This window comes from Aythya marila, assembly GCF_965140915.1.
Source record: "Aythya marila genome assembly, chromosome: 4".
NCBI lineage: Eukaryota > Metazoa > Chordata > Aves > Anseriformes > Anatidae > Aythya > Aythya marila.
The window spans coordinates 30411202-30438346 of record NC_139045.1 but is presented as its reverse complement, the minus strand read 5'-3'; the positions used below and the strand labels follow the sequence as shown (position 1 = coordinate 30438346).

Below are 27145 nucleotides of genomic sequence, written 5' to 3'. Positions count from 1 at the left end.
GGAGGGGGCACGGGTGGGGGGGAAAGATGAGACTCCTATGATTCATGTTTTAGATGTAAACATATTGTCCAATTTGTAAATAGCTCTAACTGCTCAGCGCTGGTGTCAGCAAGGGTCAGGGCTTCAGGACTCCAGCCACGTTCTGATGCCTGCCAACTCAGAAGAGAAGTAGTTAAAAAAATAAATAAATAAATAAAAAGAGTAATGATGTCAATAAGAAGTACCAGCCATGGCAGTTCAGTGCATTCAGTGTCATTCATTTCACCTTCGTGCACAGGAAAAGAAACTCAACTCACACGTAACATCAGGGCTCTTAAGATCCCCAGGTGTTCCAAACTATTTCTTGGCTTTCGGTCTAAACCTATAGGGTAGAAATGATCTTACAGAGCACAGCAATGTGAGAGGTCTTTTAGATGTGTGGACATAACATAGGGCCACAATTTACCACTTCAACAATAAGATATTAGGACACTGAGCCTGTAAGCTCTTCGGCGTTTCATCGGGATCGACTCCACTGGCTGTGATTGACCCCAGTTCTTGTACAAAGCTGCATGCCAAAGATCAGGGGTTAGTTCTGCCTCCATACACACACCCAAAAGGATTTTGCTTGTGCCTTCTTACGGAGGAAAAGGCAGCTTGGTTGAACAGTGCTGCACTGCTTCATATCCAGAGGACGTTGCTCATCCGCCTCTCGTGTCCACACAGTATTTTAATGCTGACAGCATGCCTTTGATGATAAACTAAAAGCCTTTTCAATTTTAAATCTTCTTATCGCTCTGGTTTAATGTCTCCTCAATTTAAAGCAAGAAAACTCTCCTTTTATGGTATCACGCCGTGGGTTTATATAATAGATGGCTTCCCTTCCATGAGAATTTGGCTGCAACAGCCTTCAACAAGTTGCTTACATGAAAATCCAGCTTTTCTCATGCTTGTCATGCAATTAGAGTTTTGTGGTCACTGAGTTTCTACATGTTTATCCACACTGCAGTTCTTAATAGTAGTGTTGTACTAACAGTACACTTCTTTGCACTGGTTTGTAAGCAGAAAAGATTTGCACTGGAAAAGACGGGGGAGGGGGGCAGGGGGATGAGAAAAAAATATGGAAGTATCTTAGAATACTATTCTAAGAATACTTAGATTACTTGGATGTATTTACATTAAGGTAAAATGGAAAAAAATTGAAAATTTTTTAGTAACAACTGGAAAATGGAGTTATGCGTCACCCTTACTAGACGTTGCAACTCTTTTTGATATAAAAACAGAGCTTTCCAAACTTGCGGCAATTACATTCAGCACTAAATTGGGAAAAGACTACGACAGTCGATCCCAACTCCAAATTCAACTCAACCAAGTACGTTTGTAACTTCACATGGACTACAAAAAAAAAAAAAAAAATCTTGTAAGTCCCAGCGGACACTGTTTTAGTTTACTTTCTTTCCATTTAGGTAAGGCCAAAACTACTTTTATTATTTTGTGTGTGTGTGTGTGTAATGAAAATAAATCAGCAGAAAAGCCATCAAGCCACAGTTTCCAACACCTCTCTTCTAGAGGTCTGTCCTCCAGAACTATGGATGTGAAAGCTGTTCAGCTATGATGCTCTTTATCCACATTTATATTTATGAGTTTACAAAACTCACACATTATGCTTCAGTATGCTCGTACAACAGAAAACTAGACCTCATTTGCTGCTTTATCTCCACTGATACACAAGGTACCTAAATGAGAAGGGGACTTCACTATGTATCCTACGTACTAGGGATACATAAAGGGGTCTCATAAGTATCCCACTATATCTCAGTTTTATTTTGTTTGCATGCTTCTAGATACTAAAGCTATATAAGATTCTCTTTCAAATTTGATGTATTATTGAGACAAATGCTGAAGGAAGGGAAATAACGGTGAAATGAAGTCAAGAGTTTGAACTGACTAACTCTGCCCAGAGTACAGCTGCTTTCCTAAGTTTGTATTTATCAAGTGGAGTAAGATGCTAAAAATGCAGCTCGTTAGCAGCAATACTATCTGTTGATACTGATATGTGAACTATCAAAGTCTAAGAATTTAAATACTTTACTGTATGAATATATTTTCACAGGCTCCTTGATAACGAAGCACTATAAACATAGCTCTCAAAACCATATTCCACAGATCTGTGCTTTTTCTTCCCCCAGTATGGGCTGTTCTTTTAGCAGATCAGCTTCACTCAGGGCTGTATGAATGAAATAGGCAGTCACTGCTTTGTGGAGAGCATGTGCATGTAAAATGAGCATGACGTACAGCATGATTACCAGTTAGAGCCCAGGTGAGAAGTTCGGCCAAGGAGCATCACCTGCCTTGGGAGACAGCTCATGTGATGACAAAGCATCACCTCAGCTTGCTGGAGGTGAGGTATTTCTGGATATGCACGAGAGCAGAGCTTTAGGCAGTCAGTAACTACTGCTACTTAGGGCATCAAGAGGTGTCAGCTACCTCCAGGGCTAGCTCATGTCTCAGCAGGAAGATGTAAGACAGCCATTTTAAGATGTTGAAGGTGATATTTGGAAAAGACCTTAAATACTTAGCCAGAATCACAGGAGAAAAACCCTGGGAAATCTAGAGAATGAAGCAGGCTTCCAACCCAAGGTCAAGTGCCTTAAGTATAACAAAACCTCACCTTCCCTCATGCTCATCCTGTGCAACACACAAACTTTAACAAAGACAGAGAAAACACCTCTGTCGATTACATTAACTTTGAACTATGTAAGTTCAAAAATATTCTTGTTTCACCACAATTTTAATAAATTAGCCTTAGTCCTGAACTTGAGCAGTAACCAAGACATACTATTATAAATGTAAAATTGGCAATAAAATCTACTTTAGTTGAGTCTAATGTGCTAATACTTAGTAATACTGCCTCATCAGTTTAACAGTACTTCAGTTTTCCTGTCCAAAAGCTTAAAAATCCTATTTAATATTCTATGAAAAATACAATAAATACAAAAAAAAAAAAAAAAAGTTACTGTCTGCTGTGAATACAAGAGGTTGATTCTAAACAGACAGAACTGGAAGAAGTTATGAAAGCAAAAGATGCAACAGCTTCACAGTTCTGACCTTTAGAAGGACCCAGCTCTTTAGCAAACATGAATTCTTTTGTATTGGAGGTGAAATGGCAAATATTTCCTGTTATTAAGGAAGGTTTTGGATTACTTTCTCTTCACTCAAATGCAGGACTTCAGATAACTAACCGCAATGACAATAAAAAGACTGTTAAGACTATCCTAAAGCTGTAATAAAAAGCAGATCACACTGCTGTTGGAAAGAACAATAAAGTAGCACATGCGGTCATCACAAAAATTGCATTAAGTTTTTTTTGGCGGTGCAAACAATTTCAGGGCTCTGACAGCAAAGAATTATTCATCTCCTAATTTCAGGTAAAAATGACAACATCTATGGAACATAAAAACTAATGACCTACTGCTTTAAAGGTGAAGAGATCTGAAAATAGGCTGAATTTTAACCCTTTGGTGTCACTACAGCCAGAGCTCCCGCAGTTACAAATATAGCTCAGTATCGCAACTTAGGCTACAAAAAGCCTGTGGAATTTCTAACACGACTTTGAACTATGGAAAGGTTTTGTCTGTGGGGCTTTTGATTGATAATTCCAGAACTGCAGAGTTTTGCTCCTTTATTTTCTACATACCACTTTTTCAGCTTCAATGATTATAGAGAATGTCATCTGCCTCAACGTCATTCCAAGCAAGAGGCAGTCTTTAAGTAACCAAACCCAAACCCACTCCTGTGCAGTTCAGAGAAACAAGTGATTTTAAATGGAGATAGACTATAAGTCAGCCAGAAAAGGGCTCTCCAGTTCAGTAAGTACAGGTAGTCGGGTGCAAACTAGCATTTTGTAGTCCCAGTTTGTGATCTGACTACACTAGAAGCTCAATGGTATAGTGCAGCACATGCTTCTATTTCAGAATGCCCTAATGTAACAAACCTATATAGTATGAATGTATAGTACATGACTGTGATACTCATGTAAAACATTAATGGGCTCCATGACACTGTGTATGGCTAACTGTGGAGCGAGTTTCCTAGACAATCACAGGAAACAGATCAATATGACCTTTGAGCAGTCCCCAGTCCATCCTCTTGCCTTCAGCAACAACATCATTAACCATCAACTACAAAACCACACAGAACAGAAAATAACAGCTCCTATAATCAGCCACCAAGAACAATCACAACAGGCTATAAACAGTACAACAGGGAATCAATGTGATATGCAGAGGCAAGGAGGAGGGGGGGGGGGAAAAAAAGAAAAAAAAGGTAAAATAGCAAAATGGTGTCCTGGCTCGTAGAGTGAGACTTCACAGAAGTCTAACATCAGTAAAAAGGCATTTAACTCATCTTGTGTTTTTTTGTGGTTTTTTTTTTTTTTTTTTAAGTTACGTGCAACACCAGCTAATGACACATGGCACACCTTGTGGCTGGAGCGATACTGGAACACCCTCAGTGACAACAATAACTGAATTCTAGGAATACACTAGATCCCCCTGAGGCCCAATTTTCTCTGTTTTAATCTGGCTCACTTATTTCCACACTTAAATAATAGCTTTGCTTCTTGCCTCTGGCTGAGCAAAGTTCAGGATTACGCCACTAATTAACTAGTGGCTCTGGGATTTTTAGCCTACACAAAGTAATGAAGAGCTAAGTTGAGAAAGTGCCCTAGAAAGCCTATTATGTCAGTGATTCTTGCTTCTGTAGAACAGAAATCGCCTTTTTGGCTCATCTTAAGGCAAGAGATCATCACGTAACTATTTTCTCCCCAGTAAAGCTTTCCCAACTTTCACACATGTAAATTAGACAAGAACATGTGTTACCAGCTGCTTCGCGAGCAAGATATGGCAAGCTGCAGGTGAGAGTTCACCTGGAAGTAAATCAGCAATAGGACAGAATTGGCAAATCCAGTCTTCTTGGGTGTCGTGCCATCATTCCTCCCCCCAGCCCTTTTCTCTGTTCAGTAATCCCCTGGTGGCATGCAACCTGACGAAGTTTATTTCATAGCCAACCCTTTACTCCTTATTAAAAGAGGAGACTAACGGCCCACAAAACTTAAGAGTTTGTGGCCTGTGCAAGGACTAGCAAATACAAGCACTACCTTCTCACTCCTTGAGAAGTGTTTAACTACATGTTTTCAAAAAGATTACATAAACACTGGGCAATGCAAGAACACAACCTTGGAGAGAAAGCTCCCTAGATCATGAAAGCATCTGCAAGGTAACCTCAGGAATTTAATTCTTGCCTGAATCCCCACTCATACTGGCTGACTCAGAGAACTTGCGCACACACACACAGCAGATTTAGACTTCTGTGGTCTAAACTGAAGCATGAGCCAACTGGGCATTTGCAGAACGGTACAATCAGAGACAGCTTAAGTGAAACAGAGCCATAAGATATATTTATTTTATTTTTTAAGTACAACAAAGCAAGCTACCAAAACACTTAATCTCACGTCACAACTGAATATGTAAAATGTTTGAGAGCACTAGAATTCAAAATATATTCTTGTTATTTATAATGACATACTGTTTTTTAAAATCACAGCAAGCTGAATATTGTTATTTTGACCTAATTAAACAGGCCAGAAGTTGAAAAAGTAATGGCAAGTCTCACATCTTCCAGTCTAAGGCACCTCCAGGAAACTAACTGAGAATTTGGCAATCTACCCCTTTCAGTAACTGGCAAGGGATTACTCCTCCTCCTGTAGGCATTTTTTTTCCCTCTTTTCCAACAAATATTAAAGTTTCACAGCTTTATCTGAAGACAGAAAGCAACTGGTTGAAGGAAAAGCTATTTGCAACCTTTTAGTATACCAGCCAGAGTGGAGCACTGTGTGTGTCACAGCACGAGCACTGAAAACATTTTTTAATAGCTAAAAAAGCTATAGGTCTTGAAGGGTATTTCAAGTGTTTTAAATGATCCACTCCAGATTATTTGCAGTCTTCAAAGCTGTGATTATCAAAAGTCATACAGTCAGTGGAAAATGAAATTCCACCTGGGCACATTTTTTGTATTGCACATTACAGTTTCCCTAAAGCAGTTCACCATTTCATACAAGAGAAAGAAAACATTTCATTTGTTATGCCCTCTGCAGCTAACTTGTTTCATCAATACTGTTTCATTTGTGCCTTCTATATAATCACTGAATGTTGTAGTATTTTCATTTTTAAGTAGCACTGACATTGAGGTGTTCCGCATCCAAATTAACGGGCTGGATATCAGAAACTGAATCAAAGATTTCTTTGACAAGTGAAAGTATAGGCCTGGTAGTAGTTACTATTTTTTGAATATTTTCATACGTAAACTTTAAAAAAAATCACATTACTGCTAGAGTATGTTGATCTACTATGATCAAATAACACTGAACAGTTGGGAAGAGTTCAATCCCCTAATAAGCAGTTATCAGTTGAGTCTCTCCTGATAAGCAGACATTTTGAAAAGAAGAAACATGGTCATGGGAGCTTGATCTAAGTGTTATTTTTAGAAGTAAAGCTGACTGAGGTACCTCTACTTACCAGGAGCACAGAATGAAAAACCTCTTATTCTAAAGTATACTTCTACTGCAAAAAGAGAAAGATTTTTCTGCCTTCAACCCCCCCCCCAAAGCTCTTTATTTAAACCCAAGTTTAGGAAGTATTATCTCCAAGTTTCGGAGTGGCATACTTGGAAATGTGTAGTTCTCCGGGCAGCTCGCAGGCAGGGGAAAACACCCCTTCCTGACCATAAAAGGTCCGAGTGCATGTTCTCAAGCGGAAAATGTGTGGGATCCTATTTACAAATGTATAAATACATGCCATTCCTTTGCGCTCACAGGCACAGTTGAAAGCCAGCCAGAAAAGGAAGTACCAGCAACTCGATCCGAGATTTCCACTACATTTCCCCTCACATGGGATCACTTTGGCCTGTATTTTCATAGAAGTCTGATTATTTTAGTGAATGAAACCACATCATAGTCTCCAAATCAAGAAAAAAACATGGAAGGGCTTTATAAACATTTCAGTTAGCGTAACAGACATCCGTTTCTCTTCCTTCATCCCCCCAAAACCCTTAGCCCCTCGTCGGAGGGATACAGGAGGCCAAGGAAGAAATCCCAGCTGGTCAGTATTGGATGCAGCAGCAACCAAGAAGCATCTCATGGTGAGTGCCTTCCCCTCTGAAGTTTCCTGAGGATGAGACCTGCTGGCAAACAGCACACCACCAGCTCATCCCTGGGGACATCGCTCATGGTCCCCATGAGGAGCCAGGCTTGGATGGCTGCAGTCGAGGGGGGCCCTACCCCACATTTGTTCCTCCTCTAGGAATCCATACAAAGAAGGAAAAAAAGAGAACTAATAATTTAGAAATTCAGCTGGCAGGCTATCTTTAAACATAGAAAGCAATCTTGAAAATTATTTCTTGTAAGACATCCCAAAGGCAAAAATGCTTACCAAATAACTTCCCAGTGTAAGCTTAAAGCTGAGCTTTCAGTTCTACAATTAAAGCATATCATGTTTCAACTATGTCATCAACATTACATCTAGAACTGCAGAATTTAAAAATACTACCAGAAGACAAGTAGCTGCTATTATCTTGTGCTTTTCTTTTCACCTCTACCTCATGTGGTTAATGGAAATTATCCACCAAGTAGGTATTATTTTTTGTGTGTGATCACCAGCACTTCAGATCAGAGAAGCAACCAAATACACAAGATTCCTTTTTAATATACTTTTCTGAGAACATGTATTTACTTCAGTTGTAGTCAAAGCACATACAGAATGGCAGCCAAGTGATGATTTCAGAGAAACGATTAAGGTACATTCAGGTGAAGCATCTGGTAATCTAAAGGATCTGCTTCTCTTTATTTAGAAATAAAGAAGAGTCCTAGAAAATATTTAGTTTAAAAAGGGGAAAAATCTCATTCACCATTATACACAAGGTAGACAGAACATATGACATTAGCATTAAACTCACTGGTAAACTGCCTTACTGTAAGGGTGGTGAGACACTGGCACAGGTTGCCCAGATGAGCTGTGGATGCCCCATCCCTGGAGGTGTTCAAGGCCAGGCTGGATGGGGCTTTGGGCAACCTGGTCTGGTGGGAGGTGTCCCTGCCCATGGCAGGGGTTTGGAATTAGGTGGTGTTTATGGTCCCATCCAACCCAAACCATTCTGTGGTTCTATGACATATAATTCAGGTAGGACAGAGGGCAAAGGAAAAGGGTGAGAAAAGAGCACCTCCTTTGCAAGATCTAAGTATCATTGGCTACACTGAAGATCCTGACTACTTCTACACTGGGAAGTTGAAATAATCAAAAGCACAAATTATTTATTGTCATTATGATTAAGACAAGCATCTCCAGGTCTTCTGCAACAGAAACTTTCTTACACCCACCTATATGTCCTTCTCTCACATTAATAGCAAATGGGTCATAATTTCCATGCCACTTGCACATTTCATTTAGAAAGCTGCCATTCACTGATGCCAGTACTGTAAAGGACTCTTCAAACACACTAGTAGAGGAACTGGACCTGTGATAAAGTAGGAGAAAGTCTCCACTGCTTTTAGAGTATTAATGGAGGAGTATATTCGGGTCCTGAAGGTTTACAAACCAAATGAAAAAAAAAAAAAAAAAAGCAAGGCCAAAACAAACAAATCACCACTTGACACCACAACTTGGCGTTCAAGAAAGAACACTTCACAAAGTTTGCTTCCCATTTTTACAGTCACCACCTGAATGCCAACATCTCTTACCAGCACTAACAATGCTATGTTTGAAGCAGAACATGGAATCACCTTGTTCCCGTGAAATTTGTGGCTTCGTATCAGTGTCATTCCCAGCACTCCCAGGTCCGAGCACAGCAGAAAGCAGTTTCTCAGCATCTTTTCCACATGCAGAGCTGCCTGTCCTTCAGTGACAGGATAACACTGCCAAAAGGGAAACGAGTACAACAAACCTGCAACAAATACACAGAGAACCAGAGAAAAGACTGCTACTGCAGAGAAGACTAACAGTGTACTCCTATCCTGAGCATTGCTTTCCCATATTTTTTGATGCTTGGATAGCCAGACAATACGTACCTTATATGCATTTTTATTCCTACCTACTATACCCACTCACATATGAGTGTTTACCATACACACACACTATACAGGAGAATAACGTGGAAAATCCAAAGCCTGGAGCAGATCTCAGGTTAAGGCTCCACAGCAGCAGGTCAAATCTTAAAATCGCAAGCAAAAATGAGCTAGATGATATTGAACAGAATTATCCAAGGCTATATGTGAAGCAACTGAAATAAGTTATTTCTTTATCTGGGATGCGGTTAGATTACAGAATTTCTCATCACCAGAAAACAGAGATAGAAAAACTTTACATTTTGAAATATTTTGGGTTACAAAAAAACAAAAATCTGTTTACACCTTTCTTAAGAAAATTCTGTCTGTGAAATTAGTAGAAGGTAGAATAACAGATCAGGGAATAGGATAACAGACCAGGGAATTATCATTATATCCTGGATGGGTACCACACTGAGCTAAGCAGACCTCTTATTTGGCCTGGTATACCTGTTAATACCTTCTAGATATTTCTCAGGGAGTTGCCTTGGCACACAGACCACATTACTAGTACTTTCTTTTAATCTACAGTATTGTAGATCACAGAATTATACTTAACCTTATCTCTTCCTTTTGGCCTCATTACCATTGATGATATTCAAAATGCACATATTATTCCATATCTTTAATTACTTTTCCTTGCCTACCTTTAATAAGATTGTTTCATCTCAAATACAAAGCACTTCTTTTTCAGTACAATTGGAATAGTTTTCTTGAGCTCTCCTTAGCCTAATTTTTAATAAGCTAATTAACCCTCAGTTTTACATCTTTAAAAATTTCCAGTTTCAGAAGGTAATTTTGCAATTCTTAACTAAAGTTTTCTTATTAAATAGGAGCCAAATGTTAGCAAGCTTTTTAATTGTTCTGCCCATAACTCAGATCCATTTCCCTTCTTCTTCTTAAAGATCTCAGCCATACTTTCAAATCCCCATGCCACAACTGCTACAGCTTCTTCTCCTCTGCTTTCCACAACAGGTTAATTGTGAAACATAATAAATAGTTATCTTTAATCACATCATTCTAATCACATCTTTCATGTAAAGATCCCAAACAATTCTAAAATATATCTTAAGTTGCGTAAGACTGGGCAACAGAAGAGCAATTATATTCTCAAAGATCCAACAGGGGGATAATCAACTCAAAAAGTAGCTAATTAGTGACTGCTCTAAACCACTTTCATGAAAAGTACAGCAAGAAAATTAAGCATTTAGGAAGGAATTCATGGGACCTAAGAGCAATTATTCAATTTGAATTTGGTCAGAGCAGCATGCCAGCCCTGCTGCAAATGGTAGGCAACTTCAGCCACCATCTCAATCCTCCTGCCTGAGAGAAAGAAAGAAAAGCACACACAAAACAAGACAAAACCAGCAACTACAGGAGCACCACCCTGTCACTTTCGGTACAGTGGGGACTATCACAGCATCTCCAATCCCCACTCTAATTTATATTTCTTCAGCCTGCTCAACTAGCAATGAAACCCAATGTCAAGTAAATTACAGAACAGAACAGGATAAATAACTAGACTTTGTGCTATCCACTGCTCATGCTTTATCAATATCATGGCATCACTCAGGTAATACGAAATACAACTGAAGTGTTATGCTGATAGATGGTCATTACCTAAAGCCCCTGGGAATATTTTTGCATCAAGGAAATTATAAAGACATCTTCTAGTTGATGATCCTGGATGATTTTTGCAGGTACTTCAAGAAAGTTGTTAACGCTGCCTGACACCTAATGTAGCTGGTAGAGTGACAAGTCAGTCCTTGGGGTGGCGTTCACACCACTCGGTAACACCCTGCAGTTAGATTAAGGCATTACCAGTTTCAGTTGAGGTCTTTAAGTAATTCCTGTGTGTGTGAGAAAGCTATGGAAAAAAAAGAGAACCATACCAAGCCTGAGAAGTTATTGGCATAGAAATCACTGTAAGAGCAATGGTGAGTTATCATCATCTGAAGCCACTTAGAGAATTTTTCTAGATGCAACCTCTTTGAATATGGTATTGTGTACATAAAGGGAAAAAGAGAAGGAAGAGAGCTAGAGGCAGTTGGGTTGTACAAAAGCTGCCATTTAGCCGTATCCGTACTATATTCAGAAGACTTCAAGAACAATTCCATAAGGTAAAGAAATCCCAGAATAGCAAGAATTTTTAAGATGTGTTCCCTTGTCTTCAGGAAAAAGAAACCTAAATGTCAGAGAATGAAAGCTGATTCTTCAAGTTGGATCTCATTGTCTTACAGAGGCTTAAGTTTCTTATAATACTGTTTCTTTTGCTTGGTCTTTCGCTTGGCTTCTGTCACTTCCACTTCAAGCTAGTATCAATGGAACTGCAGAAGACAGCATCTTAATAGCATCTCTTCCCACACTGCAGAGTGCAGAGAAAGTACTTATTTACAAAACCCAGATGAAAATCAGGTGTTTGTTTGTTTTTTTCTTAATGTAAAGTGACTGCAGAAAAATTACTTGCTGAATATGGTAAACATTTGATTGACATCTCTACAACACACATGGGTTTTTTGATTATTTATTTAAAAACCACATTCAAGTTCTGATCCAATCATTATAATTATTTTCAACAAGCTTTCCTATAGAGATTCTCTACTGTTTCCTACTAAAGGTAGTAGTAGGAAACAGCTTGGTCCCCTGAGCAACTGATTATATTATATCGACAGCATGTTCTTCGTAGTCAAGAGATCTTGGAGAGAAGGAGTGATTTGTTCTGTTCAGTTTTCAGGAGCCAAAATGTAGACCACTCTGGCTATATGCGGGACTCTTCCCTCTAACCCAGCTGCACCAATGGGCAGATGATAGCTGAGCACTGAAAGCCTTATGCTGACCATTAAAATTTTCTGCAAAAGATGATTCCAGGGGCTTCAGGACAGTTCACAGAAGTTATCCAAGCTCCTCTTCCTCCTCCAGTTACCCCATCTGTACGTAAGTGCACACCCAGCCCTTTCTGAAAGGAATCTTCTTGGCAGGTAAAAGCTGCTGACCTTCCTACCCAAAAACGAACACTGAAACCACTGGCTGGATCACACTCTTTTCCCTTAGGGCTCAGTTTATTTAAAATAGTAAGTCTCACATCACCACCACCACCACTCCAAAAAAAAAAAAACAAAAAACAAAAAAAAAAAAACAAAAAACAAAAAAAAAAACTTAAAGCTACAGTTTTCCCAAGAGCTTTAAAATGGCTCCCCTTGCATTTTTACTTCCTTTTCCTTCTCCCACCATCTTACCACAGGAACACACTTGTATTCCACTACTCCCTCTTTAACCAAACCACCCGCTGACCTGTATAGTCACTTGGTGCATCACAACAGGGAGAAGGCTTTCAATAAATGAAGTCAGGCATAAAATGGTCTTTCATTTAAGAGATCAGAAAATATTAAAAAAAAAAAAAAAAAAAAGTTTATCAGATGTTATTGCTACTTGCAGAAAATCAAATAGTTTTCAAGTATAATATAGAGTTTTAGACCAAGCACCTGTGTATCTAGAAACTGGTGTGCAGTGATACTCAATGCTCACTGTGACAAAACAACAACTACTGTTACTGAAGACTTTAAGTAATTAGTGTAGTTTACATTCTCACAAGCTTCTTTGCAGCCCTACAAATTGCAATTTATGTCCACAAAGACTGCCTCCCTAGAGTTTATAAATACAGGCACTCTTAACTGTAAACACAACTCTTGAAAGAAGGCATTATGGTCCCACTGTTTTTTTATTATTATTATTATTATTTATTTATTTTAATTACAGACGAATTACAAATTACTGCTTACCAGAATCATGCGTAATACAAACTCTGAGCAGAGCTCCTCATCCCTTGCAAATAATTAAAAGTTAAGGGAAAGGAAGAGGTTTTGGTGGCAACCTCATTTCTCCTCAGACATATTTCAATCCTTACGAAATGACATGCTTCAAAGGTGCCAGGAACAACAAAAACAAAACGTGATTGCCCTGCACCCATCTAAGCAGCAAGGTGCCACTGCACAGCTTGTTATGCTCTCTCGTCTTGCTTTAAGGACGGAGCTCCTAGTGGCCACATAAGGATGTGCCAGATGAAAATTCACAGGGACAATTTTCAGAGAGAGAGAGGGGCATGATTTTTCTGTTGCCATTAAGTTGTGTTCTACCCACCCCAGCACTTGGATCCAGATTTTTAAAACTATTCTCATTTGCTCTAAGTAATGAAAACTACTGGTGCAAAGTTGTCTCTTAAAACTACACTGAAGACACATAAAAGACAAGAAATTCGAAGACCACATCTGACATTTTGATTGTTGGGCACAAGGAGAAAATAGGAAAAACCATGGAGATTGCTCATGTTGAGACTCTGGTGCTGATAAAAAGCCTAAGAAGCTGCAACTCTTCTCTGTACTTCATCAGACAAAAATACCTGCATAACACTGAAAAATGTTTCAGTATAAAAAAGAGTCAAAGTACGGATTGCTCTTCCATTCCCTGGATATGAGTGCTTTGATTAACATGAAGAGTTCATTTCTTCCTCTCAAAAAGGTAAATCTCTGCTCAGGTTGATCATCATAGGGTAGTAACGCGAAAGCCCATGACTTGCCCCAGGATGTTGTTAACAAAGCATGAGAAGTCTGTCACACACAAATCCTGTACTGTGAGGAGCAGCATCTTGAAGATCTCATAGCTATCCATGCTGGAGAACAAACCACACCACAATTCTGCACTGTATATGAAAAGCAGATTGCAATCTTTGCTACTTTCAGCTTTGCATCCTTTCAGGGCAAAAAGTTTTCCCACTCCCCTTTTCAATGCTCTGGCATGATGTAAAAATCAGGTGATGTGTCTAGCAGGCTTCTAAAATAAAAGATATTCAAGCACAGCGTTATGAAAACTATTTGACCACATTTGGTAATCATCATTCAGCCATTTACTATAGTAACAAAAAGGCTACAGAGAAAGAGTGTTTCTTACGCAGTGTGGTTCACTGCTAACATTTTTTCTCCAGTTGATAGCTTTCAACATTAATTTCCTTTTCACATCTGTCCATCCCTTTCAACATACACCACTTCTCTACATTACAATACAGCCAGTGATGTTCTCACTGTCCTGCAAACCGCAGAAGAGATTGTTCCTCCCTCAGCAAAGACAAAGAATGTTTTTTGTTTTGTTTTTTGAAACACTTAAAACAAATTTGTGTAATTTCTTATCAGCTGCAGTTTCACATCTGTCTGAGTGCTTTAATCAGTGAAAATGTAAATGGAGTAGAAGTCCTACATACAGCTTAGGAAAGGCGCTGGAAGAGCTATAAAAGAAAATGCTCGAAATATGGAAGTATGATTAGCTTTTATCTTTCAAACACTACTTTCCATAAATAAACTTTATTACATTTCAATCATTATTAGATTTAATTTTTTCAGATAAGAAAGCAATCCACATGCTGTAACTGATTTTTATAGCTAGACAACTACAAGCACCGTAGCAAACATGAATACAATTGCTAAGCTTGTTTAATTTCACGTTCTATGAATATAATCAAGTCTGAAAAAGAAGATGTCTTGCTAGATGTTTCCTTTTTCCAGGCTTTGAATTAACAGCAGCAGCTTGATCTTGCAAATTTGCATCATGTCACTTCTTCCTAGTAACTAGGTCCAATGCTTTCCCAGCTTCAGTGCAATTCCTCATACACTGAGGCAACTTCTTGGGTGCCTTAGTGAGGAACTCTTTGCATCTTTGACACCTACCTAAAGTGCTGTTGGTGGACGAATTCAGAGACTAGAGTTAGTCAACCAGTAATAAACTATTTGTAAGGAAATATTCATTGTTAAGGGAACAGTAAGTACAGTAAACTGCTAGTGCATAGGACTGCGCATTACAGGAAATAGCATGTTTAGAGCTGCCTTTATGTTAAGGATTTGACTAAAGCAGTGGCAGCAGTTAACTAAATGCAGTCTATTACCACAGATAGGAATTACTTCACAAAATCTTCCGAGGGTAGACTTTGAAGCAATGAATATCCTGAAAATGAAGATGGAAAGGAACTAGTGTTACTGAAAAATCAGCTACCTGTGACTAAAATATAACTGCATTGTACTGCTGTTTTTGGCACTGCATTGCCAAGGGAAGGCAGTAGACATCAAAAGAGAAAGATGAAGGGTATCGTGATTTATTTATCAGACCATTCACTTAAAGAACAACAAGAAATGAAAAGGTTTAAAAACTTCTTCCACATTGGTTTCTAAGATCCTGAGGAGAGGCAGGGGTGACAGGGCTCTGAAATCAATAGCTACTCTATTCAAGTAGTTGCGCTCAGGAGCAACATCTGGGTGCAGATGCAAATTCCGAAGCCAGATGGAGCGAGCCAGCTGCAGCACACAGATGAGACATTATCCCTCTGCGGAGCAGAGCAGCCACATCCAAACTGCGCGCTGGGCACAATCCACATGTTCAGCAGCCCCCGCGGCCTGGAAATAAATGAACGTGAGAACAGCTGACACACAGAAGAGCAGGGAAGATTCCTTTTTTCCCTCACCCTGGAAAATGAAAGTGAAATGTAAATACTGTTTGTCATATTACCTAGCAGTAGTTGATCTTCATATCTACAAGCAAGACTACTACTTAACCCATACACTATTTCATTTATTGTATGTTTGGGCATCTGTTTAACATACTGCTAATTCACTTTCAATATGGTCAAAATAGTTTTAGCTCCAATATTACCACTGCTTGCCTGCATCAACTAAAACCAAGAGTTCTTGCTTTTTAAAAGGTACAGAGAACATTCTCATCTGAAATGCACATACTGAACAGAAAGATTAATAAGCACTTCCTGAAAGTGAAAAATGCTGAACAAGTCAATCTAACCCAAGAATATACCTCAATAAAAAGAATTAGAACAAACAAATATTAAGCACACACATACATAAAAATGTCAGAATAAACCACATACAAGTGCACATAGCTATAAATTTTAATTACTTAAGACCATCCATTAGGCAACTGCTGCTAGAAATAAATGCTCTGTCGTTACAGTTGTCCACAAGGAAACTAAGCATCCATTCCACTGTGAAGTGCTTTAAACATTTTCAGACAAATCACAAGATCAGGCGTTTCTTGTTCTGTTTTTAAAATAATGAGCAAGAGAACTCAGCTTTATGCAAGGGCACTGTTCCCATCCCAACCCAGTACTCTCAGAGGTAGTGGTGTAGACTCTAAAGCTTAAGCTGAAAAGAGACACTACAGATCCTGTACGACAGCATCAGATGTACCACAACATTAGTTTCTTTTCCCTAATGCAAAGAACTCTACCAGGTCCCCATTTTGGCAATGCAATTGTGTTAAAAGCAGTTACAATGCAGGAACATCTCCCAGCTGTTTCAGGTGTTAGGTATCATTGTTACACAGCACCTTCAAGTGTAACTTGACTAATGAGACAAATTAGAGAATCAGATTCTCACTGATAAAGCAAGCACCTGCATCAGAAAGATGTTTATATTTCTACTTCACAGCAACACAAAACCCTATTTCCACCCACAGCAGTAAGGTGATTTTGCAAAGCAGACAGATGCTTAAGTAAGAGAGCTCTCTTCGCTGTTGTGCTCTAGAGAACCAACATGTGGCCCACCTGAGGTGCTAGGTGAGATTGCAAACAGCCTCAGAGCTCTCCCTTGAGACGAAAATTAAGGAACTCAAAATGTCTGGCAGCTCTGGGTGGACTCAACTCAGGACACCCACCTCCCCACCCACATGCTGCTTCTTGTTGATAATCTGGTATGAAGTAGCAATCTCCAGTTGAAAAAACATAAAAGGTGGCTGTTCCCAACATCTCATGAGAGTCTTTATGTTATCAAGGATGCAATAGACTTATTAGAGTATGTAGAGATGTACTGACCTCTGAAACACTCTGCTGGCACAGATTCTTACCAGTAATGATACTGCTCAGCACAGATTCAACCTCCACTTCAGAAGAAATAACTACAAGGCTGAACCAGCACTGCAGGTAAATACTTTGTGAATTTCTATGCCAGCAAGTACTACCAGAAAAATAGGGACTGCTTAGCAGAAGTTTAAGAGAAATTGGAGTTGTAGACTCTAATCTGACTATAGATGCGCAGTGCTCCCAGGGGTCAGGCATTTCTGAGTGTTATGAATAAACTGCAGGCAATGCTGGCATGCATAAACATACAAACATCTTCATCACATCTGCCAAGAAAGCAGAGTGAGAACAATACAGTCAGCATCACGAGAGCTGAAAGTCATTTCACGTTGCGAGAGCATGTGTATTCCTACAAAAGAGCCCATGTCTGTTAGTTCTTATGCCTTCCAAGGATAGAACAGACTATTTTAACTGATAACAGATATTACCAATTTTAACTATCAAGCAACACAAACACTACTCATCTCCTACAGAACACACAGCATTTCTGTTGTTTGTTTCCTATCTATTTAGGAGTACATACAGGATTGTAATGCATATTAAGCAAGATAAAAGTCCTGAACTAAGTTTGTCACAGCATTTACAGCATCTACTGGAGGAGAAACACCACAGCTGATAGGCTGGAGGGAAGAGAAAGAGATATTTCTTCTATTTAATGAATTTTAAAGTGCGCAACTCTAGAGAAATTGGAATGATGAAAGTCTGACAAAGATTAATTGGGAAGACAGCCAGTGAGGGAGCTTCCCCGTAACTATTAAATATGGGATGGAAACAAACAAGCTCAGAATAGCAAGACATGGCACTAAAATACCTTCCTCCTTTTTCCCCCCCCACACTAAGGGAAAAGTCTGAAGGAGACTGAAAGATGTTCATTTACAATGGAGACTGAAAGGCTATTTTGGTGTTTGAGATTTATACTAGAAATAAGAGAATGCCTATTCTCAGAAATTATTAAAGAGGAGGCAGTAAATGCTAATAAAACAAAGTTTGTTTGTTTGTTTGTTTGTTTTTTTTTTCCTATTTTCTTGCAATTTTGCTCTGACACAACAGAAAGTAGACCCAGCAAGAATCTTTAGTCGTTTTTAAAAGTAGCATTTAGGTAAGATGAGATACAACAGTTTCATCTCCTTGTCTAGGAATCAGGTTTGTTTTGAAGCTATTGCTTATTAGCTCAATGACAAGGCTTTACTTCACTTTTTTTTACTTCACACAAGAAGGCACCCTACAGTAACTGACACCAATGCCCCTTCTCTAAACTTGAAGAAATTGTAGAGATAAGCTTACGTTTACACTGAAGTAAATAAGTCTACATTTTTTTTTAAATATGCAAAAATAGTAGTTATCTTCTTTCACATTTGATTGCACTTCCTCAGTACCTTCTGAAACATGATTAAATGGCTCACAAAGGTCTTGTGAGTTTGTGTGCCACAGATACAACATTCAGTACTTAAATTTGGTCCAATGTAAGTTTCTGCGACTAGTAGAGTTTAACTTGGACCACAGTTGCTGCTGTTCTGTACAAGCCTATTTATATGAACAGAGCAGAGAGCCAAAACGGTTGCTTTGTAATTACTTCAGGCATGTTTGAATCCAGGAGGGAAACTGTTTTAATTTATTTTCCCCTGGAACACTACAAAGTTCCACTACAGCTTTACAGTGTAACCAGGCGTATCAAGAAAGAGCCTTCATTTACCTTAAAAAAAAAAAAAAAAAAAAAAAAAAAGATCAATTTATACTACTGAATTGTTCTTCTATTTCTCTGCCTCAGCCTGAATGCACTGAAATGTTTGAAAATACTGTTTGAGAATTTGTCATCTATAGTGTCAGAGACATTTTGGCAGAAAAAGAAAGTCTTGTTGAGGGCAAAATTCAGTCAAGATGACTGTAAAATCTAATCCACACCTTTGAATTTGGACTGAATATCCATCACTTAAACATCTTGTAAATGACCCAATTTGTTTACATGGCCCTGTAGCTTTTTTATGACTTTTCCATAAAGAAGTTATTACATCCATGCCTTTTATTTTGTTTGAGAGCGTTTGAATGAGCCCCAGAACCACAAGCAAGTGAAACAGACTCTCTGCAGATGGAAGTGGCCTCATATAATTCACCACTACCGGTAAAGGAGTCAGAAGAACACTTTCAGTTTGGAAATGCCATACCTTCACACACAGCAGAAGAATTTCCTGTGCCATGTCTTTTTTAAGTGTTTAACTTTTGTATAAAAATGCATGCTGGTTTCCTGTCCATCAGAGGAGGAACATAGAGCCACTTGGACTTGGGTCTCCCATTGCTTTTACCAGGTATGAAGGCAGTCGGACAGTTATGATGTAGTGAAATAAACGGAGCGGGGGGAAGCAAGTGAAGCTTCCCAAATAACAGCTTAATAACAGACTGGAATTTTCTGGGAAAGACTAAAGCCAAAGATTAGGATCAGCAATAGCATTATCCATTATTTCACAAAATAGAACCTCTTCCAGCCAAGTTACTTCCCCACCTCATGGGCTTTTAAACAAATGACACTTAAAAGGCAGCAGAGGAATTAACAGGATTGGATTAACATTGAAGGTATGGCCAAAGCTTCTCCAATAACATTTTTCCAGCATAACTTACTCTTCAAGTATAACAGTCCCTGGTATTTTACACCTGGACTTTCTCCTGACAAAAGTTTACTGCTTTGCTGATGATACATGCCAAATCAAGTAATGGTTTAAAGCTGTAGAGTACCAAAAACTACAAGGGCACCACTCCTGCCCCTTCTAGTGCCTGGGCCCAATCTGAAGACAATTTATCAGATTACAGGACCAACTCACTCATTAACTGCAGCATTTGACCTGCTGCATCACTGGCATCTCCCTAACAGTCTTATGTAATTTACTACCAACTTGTGCTACCAACTCGATGTCAAAAGCAATACAAAACAAGACTAGAAGTACAGGAAACACAAGCAGCAGTGTTTCCTTTTACCAAGATATCTTTTGCTTTCTGCAAGACAGGCTTCACATGTCAAGAACAGCTGAGGAAGGGTGATATAGGAGTTTTGATCCAGCATCTGAAGTTATCACAGGCTATGCCACTCTCCCTCACTCTCAGTAGGCCTGTAGTGCTGTAGGTTCTCTACAGGAGGTCCCCTTACAATGGCTACCTAGCTAACAGCACCATTCACCCAAAAACCTCAAGCCACACCTCCCATGGCGAGGCCAGCAGGGAACGCAGCCTACATCCCACCACCACCTGGCCAACCTCAGCACGTACCATGCCATCCATAGAGCATCAAGCACAATGGTGCTCAACCAGAGCTACATCTGGATACTGTTTTAATATAATCACTAACCAGTTCTCACAAACTCAACAAGTCTTCTGAACTCTTAAGACAGACAGGCCTTGCTAACCTTGATTCAGAAGGCCTCAAGGATCCAAGACCAAGGAATTATTTGGGCTGTCTCCTTCACATCAATGTTTTTGATACTACTTATACTCTCTGTGTACAAGACTTTTTCCGTAAGGGTCTGGCAATCTTTCTGGCCTTCTCCCTTCTTACCCATCCCACCAGCTTGCTTAGAAACTGGTTAGTTATGGAAACATGTAGAGGTGCTACTGTACACATGCTAAGTAAGATGGGTATCTTCAAATAAAGAAAAACTGCTTAGCACACAGCATTCTGTAGGATCACAAAATCATCCACAGATAACCCAGTAACAGTGGAAATTTATAGAATCTCAGCACAAGGATGTTCAGAAGACAAGATCAGAAGACAGATGAACCCTAAGGCTTGGATGTCTGTGGATGGAGGCATGAATAATATTTCCTGATGTTGACACCTTACAATAATATCCTACGATCTAACAAAGCCTCTAGGAAACATGACATTTATGTTTTATCTTCATAGTAGCACATTACAAAATTTTCACTCAGCTACTTGAAAAATGCATTTCACATTCAAGCACAAGCTACACCAGCTTTCCAAACAGAATTAAGTTCCTCATTTCTCAGTAACTCCTAAAAAACTAATCACTCACACAAATACATAAGTGCTACAACACCAACGGCAGTTCTACATGGCAGTGCTAATCACATTTTGTTACATAACTCTGAAGAAGTCCTACATGTTTCCTCTAAAAATCTATTCCTGTACAGGACAATTTCTAAGAAACTTGCACACTGGGAAGCGTACTTTCCATGACACACATTTTGCAACTAAAAGCAAAAGCACGGCTCTCTATTAAAGCAAAGGGCTATCTGTAAAGCAATTTACTTCCAGAAAAGCAGATCAAGCTTGGACAGTGTGTGCTCTTTCTAGTAATCAGGATCTGCCAGGCACAGCAAAAACTGGAAGAAGCAACTACCCAACAGCAACAAGAACCCCAAAACCACCCAGCTATAAAGCAAAACCACTGGTGTGGGGTGCAAACCACCACTTTGCTATTACTTGTTGACTATGTAATAATTAGATACAAACAGTTTGGATAATGTTTGGCCTCTATAAAAGATGTTATGTTTATATGAAGACAAAGTCTAACATAACACCTTTGGTTGTATAACTGTCACTTTCTCAAGGTATAATCCCGTGCTATTTCTGTTATAAAACACCATATATGACTGAAAGAAACTAAAAACCCCAAAACAATGCAACAAGGCCTTGAAATTTCTTCTGCAAACCTAATAAGAAATAGTTACTGTAAAATCCATTTTTTTTGCATGTTTCTCCCTTAAACTCAAAATATTTAAATATTTAACAAACATAAAGAAAGGCAAGAACGCCTACGTTTCTGGGACAAGTAGCAAATAGTCTGTACCTTTAATACCTTCTCTTTTAACTGCAATACAAAAATGAGAGAAGCAGCAGGACTACAGAGCAGTTCCAAGCAGGATTCTGCCAAGCGCCAGGCAATATGCCAAAAGGCAACTAGAAGGCACAAACCTGTTTTTAAAACCATCTTGCACTGCAATTTATCACAGCATTGAAGAACTTCTCTAATTTGCCACAATCTTTTTGCTTAAAGTCAAAAGAGGATGTGGTACAATTCTTCACTCTCCAGGAAAAGAGCTTTAAAACATTTCAAAACAAGTCTTGGATTAAACAGAAATAGATTAAACTTGGGACAAATTGCATCACTATCATGTTTCCCTTCAGATGATGTGTTCATATTTTCTTCTTCCTTTTCTTCTCAAAACAAAGGAAATTTCTCCTACCCAGCAGTACTGGCACTCATCAGTTCAGCTAGCCTCAGCAGTAGTGGCATTGATTTCCACTGCTTTCAAGTATGCTGTTTTATCAGAGATAATTTTGCAGTCAAATTCAGCAAAAGCACTGACATTCTCACCTCCAAGAACTGAGTGAACTGCATCCCTCAGACATAAACATGCTCTTTAAGGTGTTGAAGCCTGAGTTAAATGATCTTCATCAGAAACCCCAAGTCATGATTCTGTGCCTGTCCATGAATTAGCTGCAAGCTCCTTTGAAGATGCTCAAACAACCAGGTGGTTGTGAGGCCATGCACAAGCTGAAGAGAAGACAGAAGGTCCCTCTGGCCCTTCAGTGCTTTGCTAAGTTCTACTTGCATCCAGCAAGTCTTCCCAGGGACAACCTAAGATAGGCATGTCTCAAACTCCAGCATCATTATTATTATTACTTTTTTGAATGTACTGCAGCATCTCTCATGTGAGGAGAGGTTGAGAGAGCTGGGCTTGCTCAGCCTAGGGAAGAGGAGGCTTAGGAAGGATCCCATCAATGTCTGTAAATGCCTGCATTGGGGAAGCAAAGAGAATGGAGACAGGTTCTTTTCAGCACAAGCTGGAATAGAAGAGGTTCCCTGTGAACACCAGGCAGCACTTCTGTACTGTGCAGGTGACTGAGCACTGGCACAGGCTGCCCAGAGATGCGGTAGTCTCCTCCTTGGAGATCTTCAAAAGACACCTGGACGTGGTCCTGGGCACCCTGCTCTGGATGGCCCTGACTGAACACGGACTGGACTAGGTGGCCTCCAGAGGTCCCTTTCCAACTCAGCCATTCTGTGATTCTCACCTGAAACTGACTGCAGGAAAATTAACTTTTGTAGGTAGTTGGTTCTGGTGAACTGCTAACTGACCTCAATTTTTTGGTCTTCTGAAGGCATTCATTGCTACTTTCTAAACATACATGCTACATAAGCTATACTGTCCGCTTCTTATAGCACCTGATTTTACATTATCTTATCTAAAAGACATCTTCATATTTCTCATAGAAATTCTAACACCTGATGCCTGTAGCTGAGTAAAATTATTGTGGACATTTATCACATCTTTCCTAAGACAGCCAAGAGAACAGAATTTAGATTCTCCTGCCATCTCACATTGTAATCAAGTCTGGCCTAAACTAATAGCATCACATAAGCAGGTACACTCAGGCCGCTAGAGTTAGGTCATTCATATAAAGCTCCCTCAGACATTGCTGAAACTACAGAAACAGACTGAAGAGGATATACAAACATAGTATTGAATAATAGAATGAGTAATAAGAACTATAATAGAAAGATGAAATAAGTAAACCATCCAAGTAATCAAATTCAATACACAAGAGATTGAGATTTATTCCTCAAAAGAAACTAAGAATCAATTTTCTCAACTCCTTACTGCAAAATGGAAAAACGGTAATAAATATGCCAGACAGACTTAAGAGTACTGACAAAGCCACCTAAGTCTGAAAATCCATTCAAGCATAATCTGTTTTTCAACACAGGAACTGTGGAAGTCAAATCCAAGCCGTTAACTGGGAGCCATCACTACATGCACCACTTACTACTACTACTTCAGTTTCCAGAAGATGGTTGCATAAACTCCTTTGATCCTCCAGATGAATATTTACTCAGTTGAATTACAAATAAAAACATTAAAGATAAATATTTTTTCAATAAAATCATATAAACTCCCTTACTGTTGAGCAGAGTTTACAAATAAACCTTTTCTTAAAGGAACTCTGACCATCACAGAGGTCCAATAAAAACAAGGAGGTAGTTTTAAGTGGTTTCCGATGGAGCTATACCAGCCCCACAACAACCATCACATTGAACTCTCAGAAGGTACCAGCAAAAGACTGTGTTCTAAGTATATCTAATTTAGAAGTACAAAGAAATATTTATCCTAGGAAATTGCCACCCAAAATGTCACGCACTGTGCAAGAGAAACAAGAGTACTTATGTCTGCATTTAGCAAATATAGCCTTGATTCTTAAGTTAACACTCATTTAGCCAATAAATAAAAAAGCCTCCAATTATGAAAAAAAGAAGCCCTTAAGCACATGCTTACCTTCTGTAACACAAGTAGCCCCATTGATTTAATAACAGACCATAGACATCTTCGGTATCACCTCAAACCAACAGCTACAGCACCCCTGAGTACAGCCCAGCAACGCTGTAATCCATTCTACAGCAAAACTTCTTGGCCATTTAGCAGTTTTACAAGTAGAGGACAGAATTTTTATTTGTAGACTGTGAGTGGAAAAGCTCCCTCTCTCCTGACCAAAGATTATTTGGCATGCGAACAGCAATATCTCATTCTCAAACTCCAGGGAGTTTTAACCTGCCTCTAGCTAAAAGCTATACAATCTTCAGATTGCAGTAGAGTGTAAAAATCACTCTAATTAAACCAAGTAAGAACTGGTTTGACCAGTGTTACTGATCCCCCAAATAATTAAAGTCAGTTAAGAAAAGCCAGGAGTTGGTATTTAATTGTACTTAAACTTGTACTAATATTTGAGAAAAGTTTTGTAGTTGAACTACTAGAAAACAAACTTCAGGTAAACTACAACAATAACCTGGATTGTCTGGAAGTATGAACTACCACAGAACACAGTTTCAGCACACTTTTAATTTCTCCTGGATTTGCATTTATTGTAAGACACAGTGACGGTATCTCAGAGCATGCCAAATCGCATTGCAAACCAGTTGAAGCCTGACCCAAGGCAGCTGCATTTCTGATGCACGTGAAGAGAATCCAGCTTACACTGCCATGTACACTTACACCCATTTACACAAGTCCTGCTGCCAAGCAGCGCGATCTCCCTTGGGCACTTCATTGCTGGACTCTCACTGCTGGGCCCCGGTGACCTGTGAAGGCCCAGCTGCATTACCAAGCACCAGGCCTCCTACAGAAGGCTGACCGCACAGCAGGTTTCCTCCCAGTCCTGACAAAGTTGAAGCAAAACAAGGGTAATTCTGCGCATCCTGAGATGCTTCAGTCGCACATCATGCCTACTGAATGGACTGCAGCATTACAAAGTTTGAGCACATTAGCACCAAGCCCTTTTGTCACAAACCAGTGCCCCAAATCCTCCAAACACCAGGTAAACTGGGTGGGGGGCGAGGGAGTCATTTCTCTCACACAGAGCAGATAATTTCCTGTACTGTGCACAGAGTCTGATTGGTTTCCTGTCAGAGCAGCTGGGTCTCTGGGTCTTTTGATCACTTTCCTTTGGCCCTGCACAGTTGCTCTGATTAGAGATTGATCCCGGTGCTGCTCTTTGATCAGCTGTGCTGGCAGCCCGCAGGTGCCATATATCATCACGTTAGCGGGCCACAGCAGCATTAAGCTCTCCTGCTAGATTTGCTAGCATGTTGTGTGTCCTATTAATTCGCAAAATGCTTGCAGACATCCCCAAATCTTTGCTTTCTATTAAAGACGTGACATAGAGCGCTTTTATCAGGGGAGTCCCAAGTTCAAAGTTGACAGAACTGGTCTCAAGTCTGTGTATTTGCTGCGTTTCATTACCATTCGCAGAAGTTTGAGCACTCCCAGCTTCTCCTTTTGTGTTGGCTGTGCCCAGGCAGAGAGCTCATTCTAGCTGACATGCAAAATACTATTATTATTTTTCCCCTTACGTTAAGCACCATGGTTTCCGTAAGTGTGTGCTAACGGCCTTAACTGTAGATATTTTATACGAAGAGTGGTTTCACGCGGTATGTAGCGTTTCATTTTGTGAAATACCCTTTAAAAGGGCTCCGTAACAGCCGATCGAGAGGAAAGGCGCTTTAAAAGCTGAACACCGTAAATCACACGGAGTTCAGAGGCTAAGCAAATCACACACACCCCCAAGCTGCCCGTGCTGCATGAAAGGCTCCTTTCTCCAGCCGGGGAGGGGGGAGCTGCCGCCTGCCTGAGAGTTCCCCAAACACCCCAGGTACTCCCGGGAGAGGCTCCCGCTCCCCAGGCACCACAACTCCCCGCTCACCCACACACAGCACCGGCCCCGGCCGGGCTCCCCGGGGGCAGCAAAGCCGCTGCCACCACCCCTCCCCTCCCCTCCACCGCCGGAGCCCCGCGCTCCGCGGAGCTCCGCACCCTCCCCGAAGGGCTCCGTTACCGTTCTGCTCCTTGGCGCCGGACAAGGCGAACTTGCTGCTGAGGTCGGACTCCGCGGCGGCCCCCTGCCTCCGGCCGGCCAGGGCAGACGTGAGCAGGAGCAGCCCGAGGAGGAGCATTGGGCCGGCGGGGCGCGGGGCTGCGCGCAGCGGGCGCTGGCGGAGCGGCACCGGGGGCCGGGCGTCTCTCAGCAGCGCCGGGCGCGGGGGAGAAGGCGGCACCGAGCCTGCTCCGGCGGCAGAGAGCTGCAGGGTAGTCTCCACATAATCCCATCCAAAACTTTTTCCTAGAGCCCTTCTCTGCGTCTCCAGGTTTTGTTTTTCTTGGGCTTTTTTTTTTCAAAAAAAAAAAAAAAAAAAAAAAAAGGATCAAAGCAAAACCTGGACCCAGCCCAAGCTTCCCAAGGACTAAACAACTCGGGGCCGGAGGAGCCGGGGCGGGCGGCGGGGCCGCTGCCGCCGAGGAGCGCGCACCTGTCACCGGCCGCCGGGCAGGGACGGCTCCCGCCCCGCCGCGGGGCCGGGCCGGGCTCTCGGCCGCCGGCTCCCCCCCGCCGACCGCCGCCGGGACACGCTGCGGGGCACCCGGCGCGGCCACCGGCGCCCCCGGGAAGTGGCGGCGGGGCGAGCAGCCGGCACAGGCGAGCGGGGAGGCTCCGCCGGGCGCCCGTCCAGCCGCCGCGGAGCCCCCTCCGCACCTCTCTCCCGAACTCCCTTTCCCAGGAGCCCTCTCCCTAAACTCCTCCCTTCGGTCCTGTCCAGCCCCCCCCT

The 27145-nt window shown here is 40.7% G+C and overlaps 1 protein-coding gene across 2 annotated transcripts in view; it reads right to left on the bottom strand.

Annotated features, from left to right (window-relative positions):
* Positions 1–27145, bottom strand: part of PDGFC (platelet derived growth factor C) — a 119635-nt gene that overhangs the window by 92432 nt on the left and 58 nt on the right. The window contains exons 1-2 of one of the 2 annotated variants that reach the window (XM_082758775.1): positions 26849–27059; positions 26377–26703 (exon numbers count right to left, since the gene is read on the bottom strand). In XM_082758775.1, the coding sequence (XP_082614901.1) occupies positions 26377–26494 (118 nt within the window). In that variant the 5' untranslated portion in view covers positions 26495–26703; positions 26849–27059. Of the gene's footprint in view, positions 1–26376; positions 26704–26848; positions 27060–27145 lie in introns of those variants that run through there. The other variant, XM_082758776.1, reaches the window with a different exon arrangement.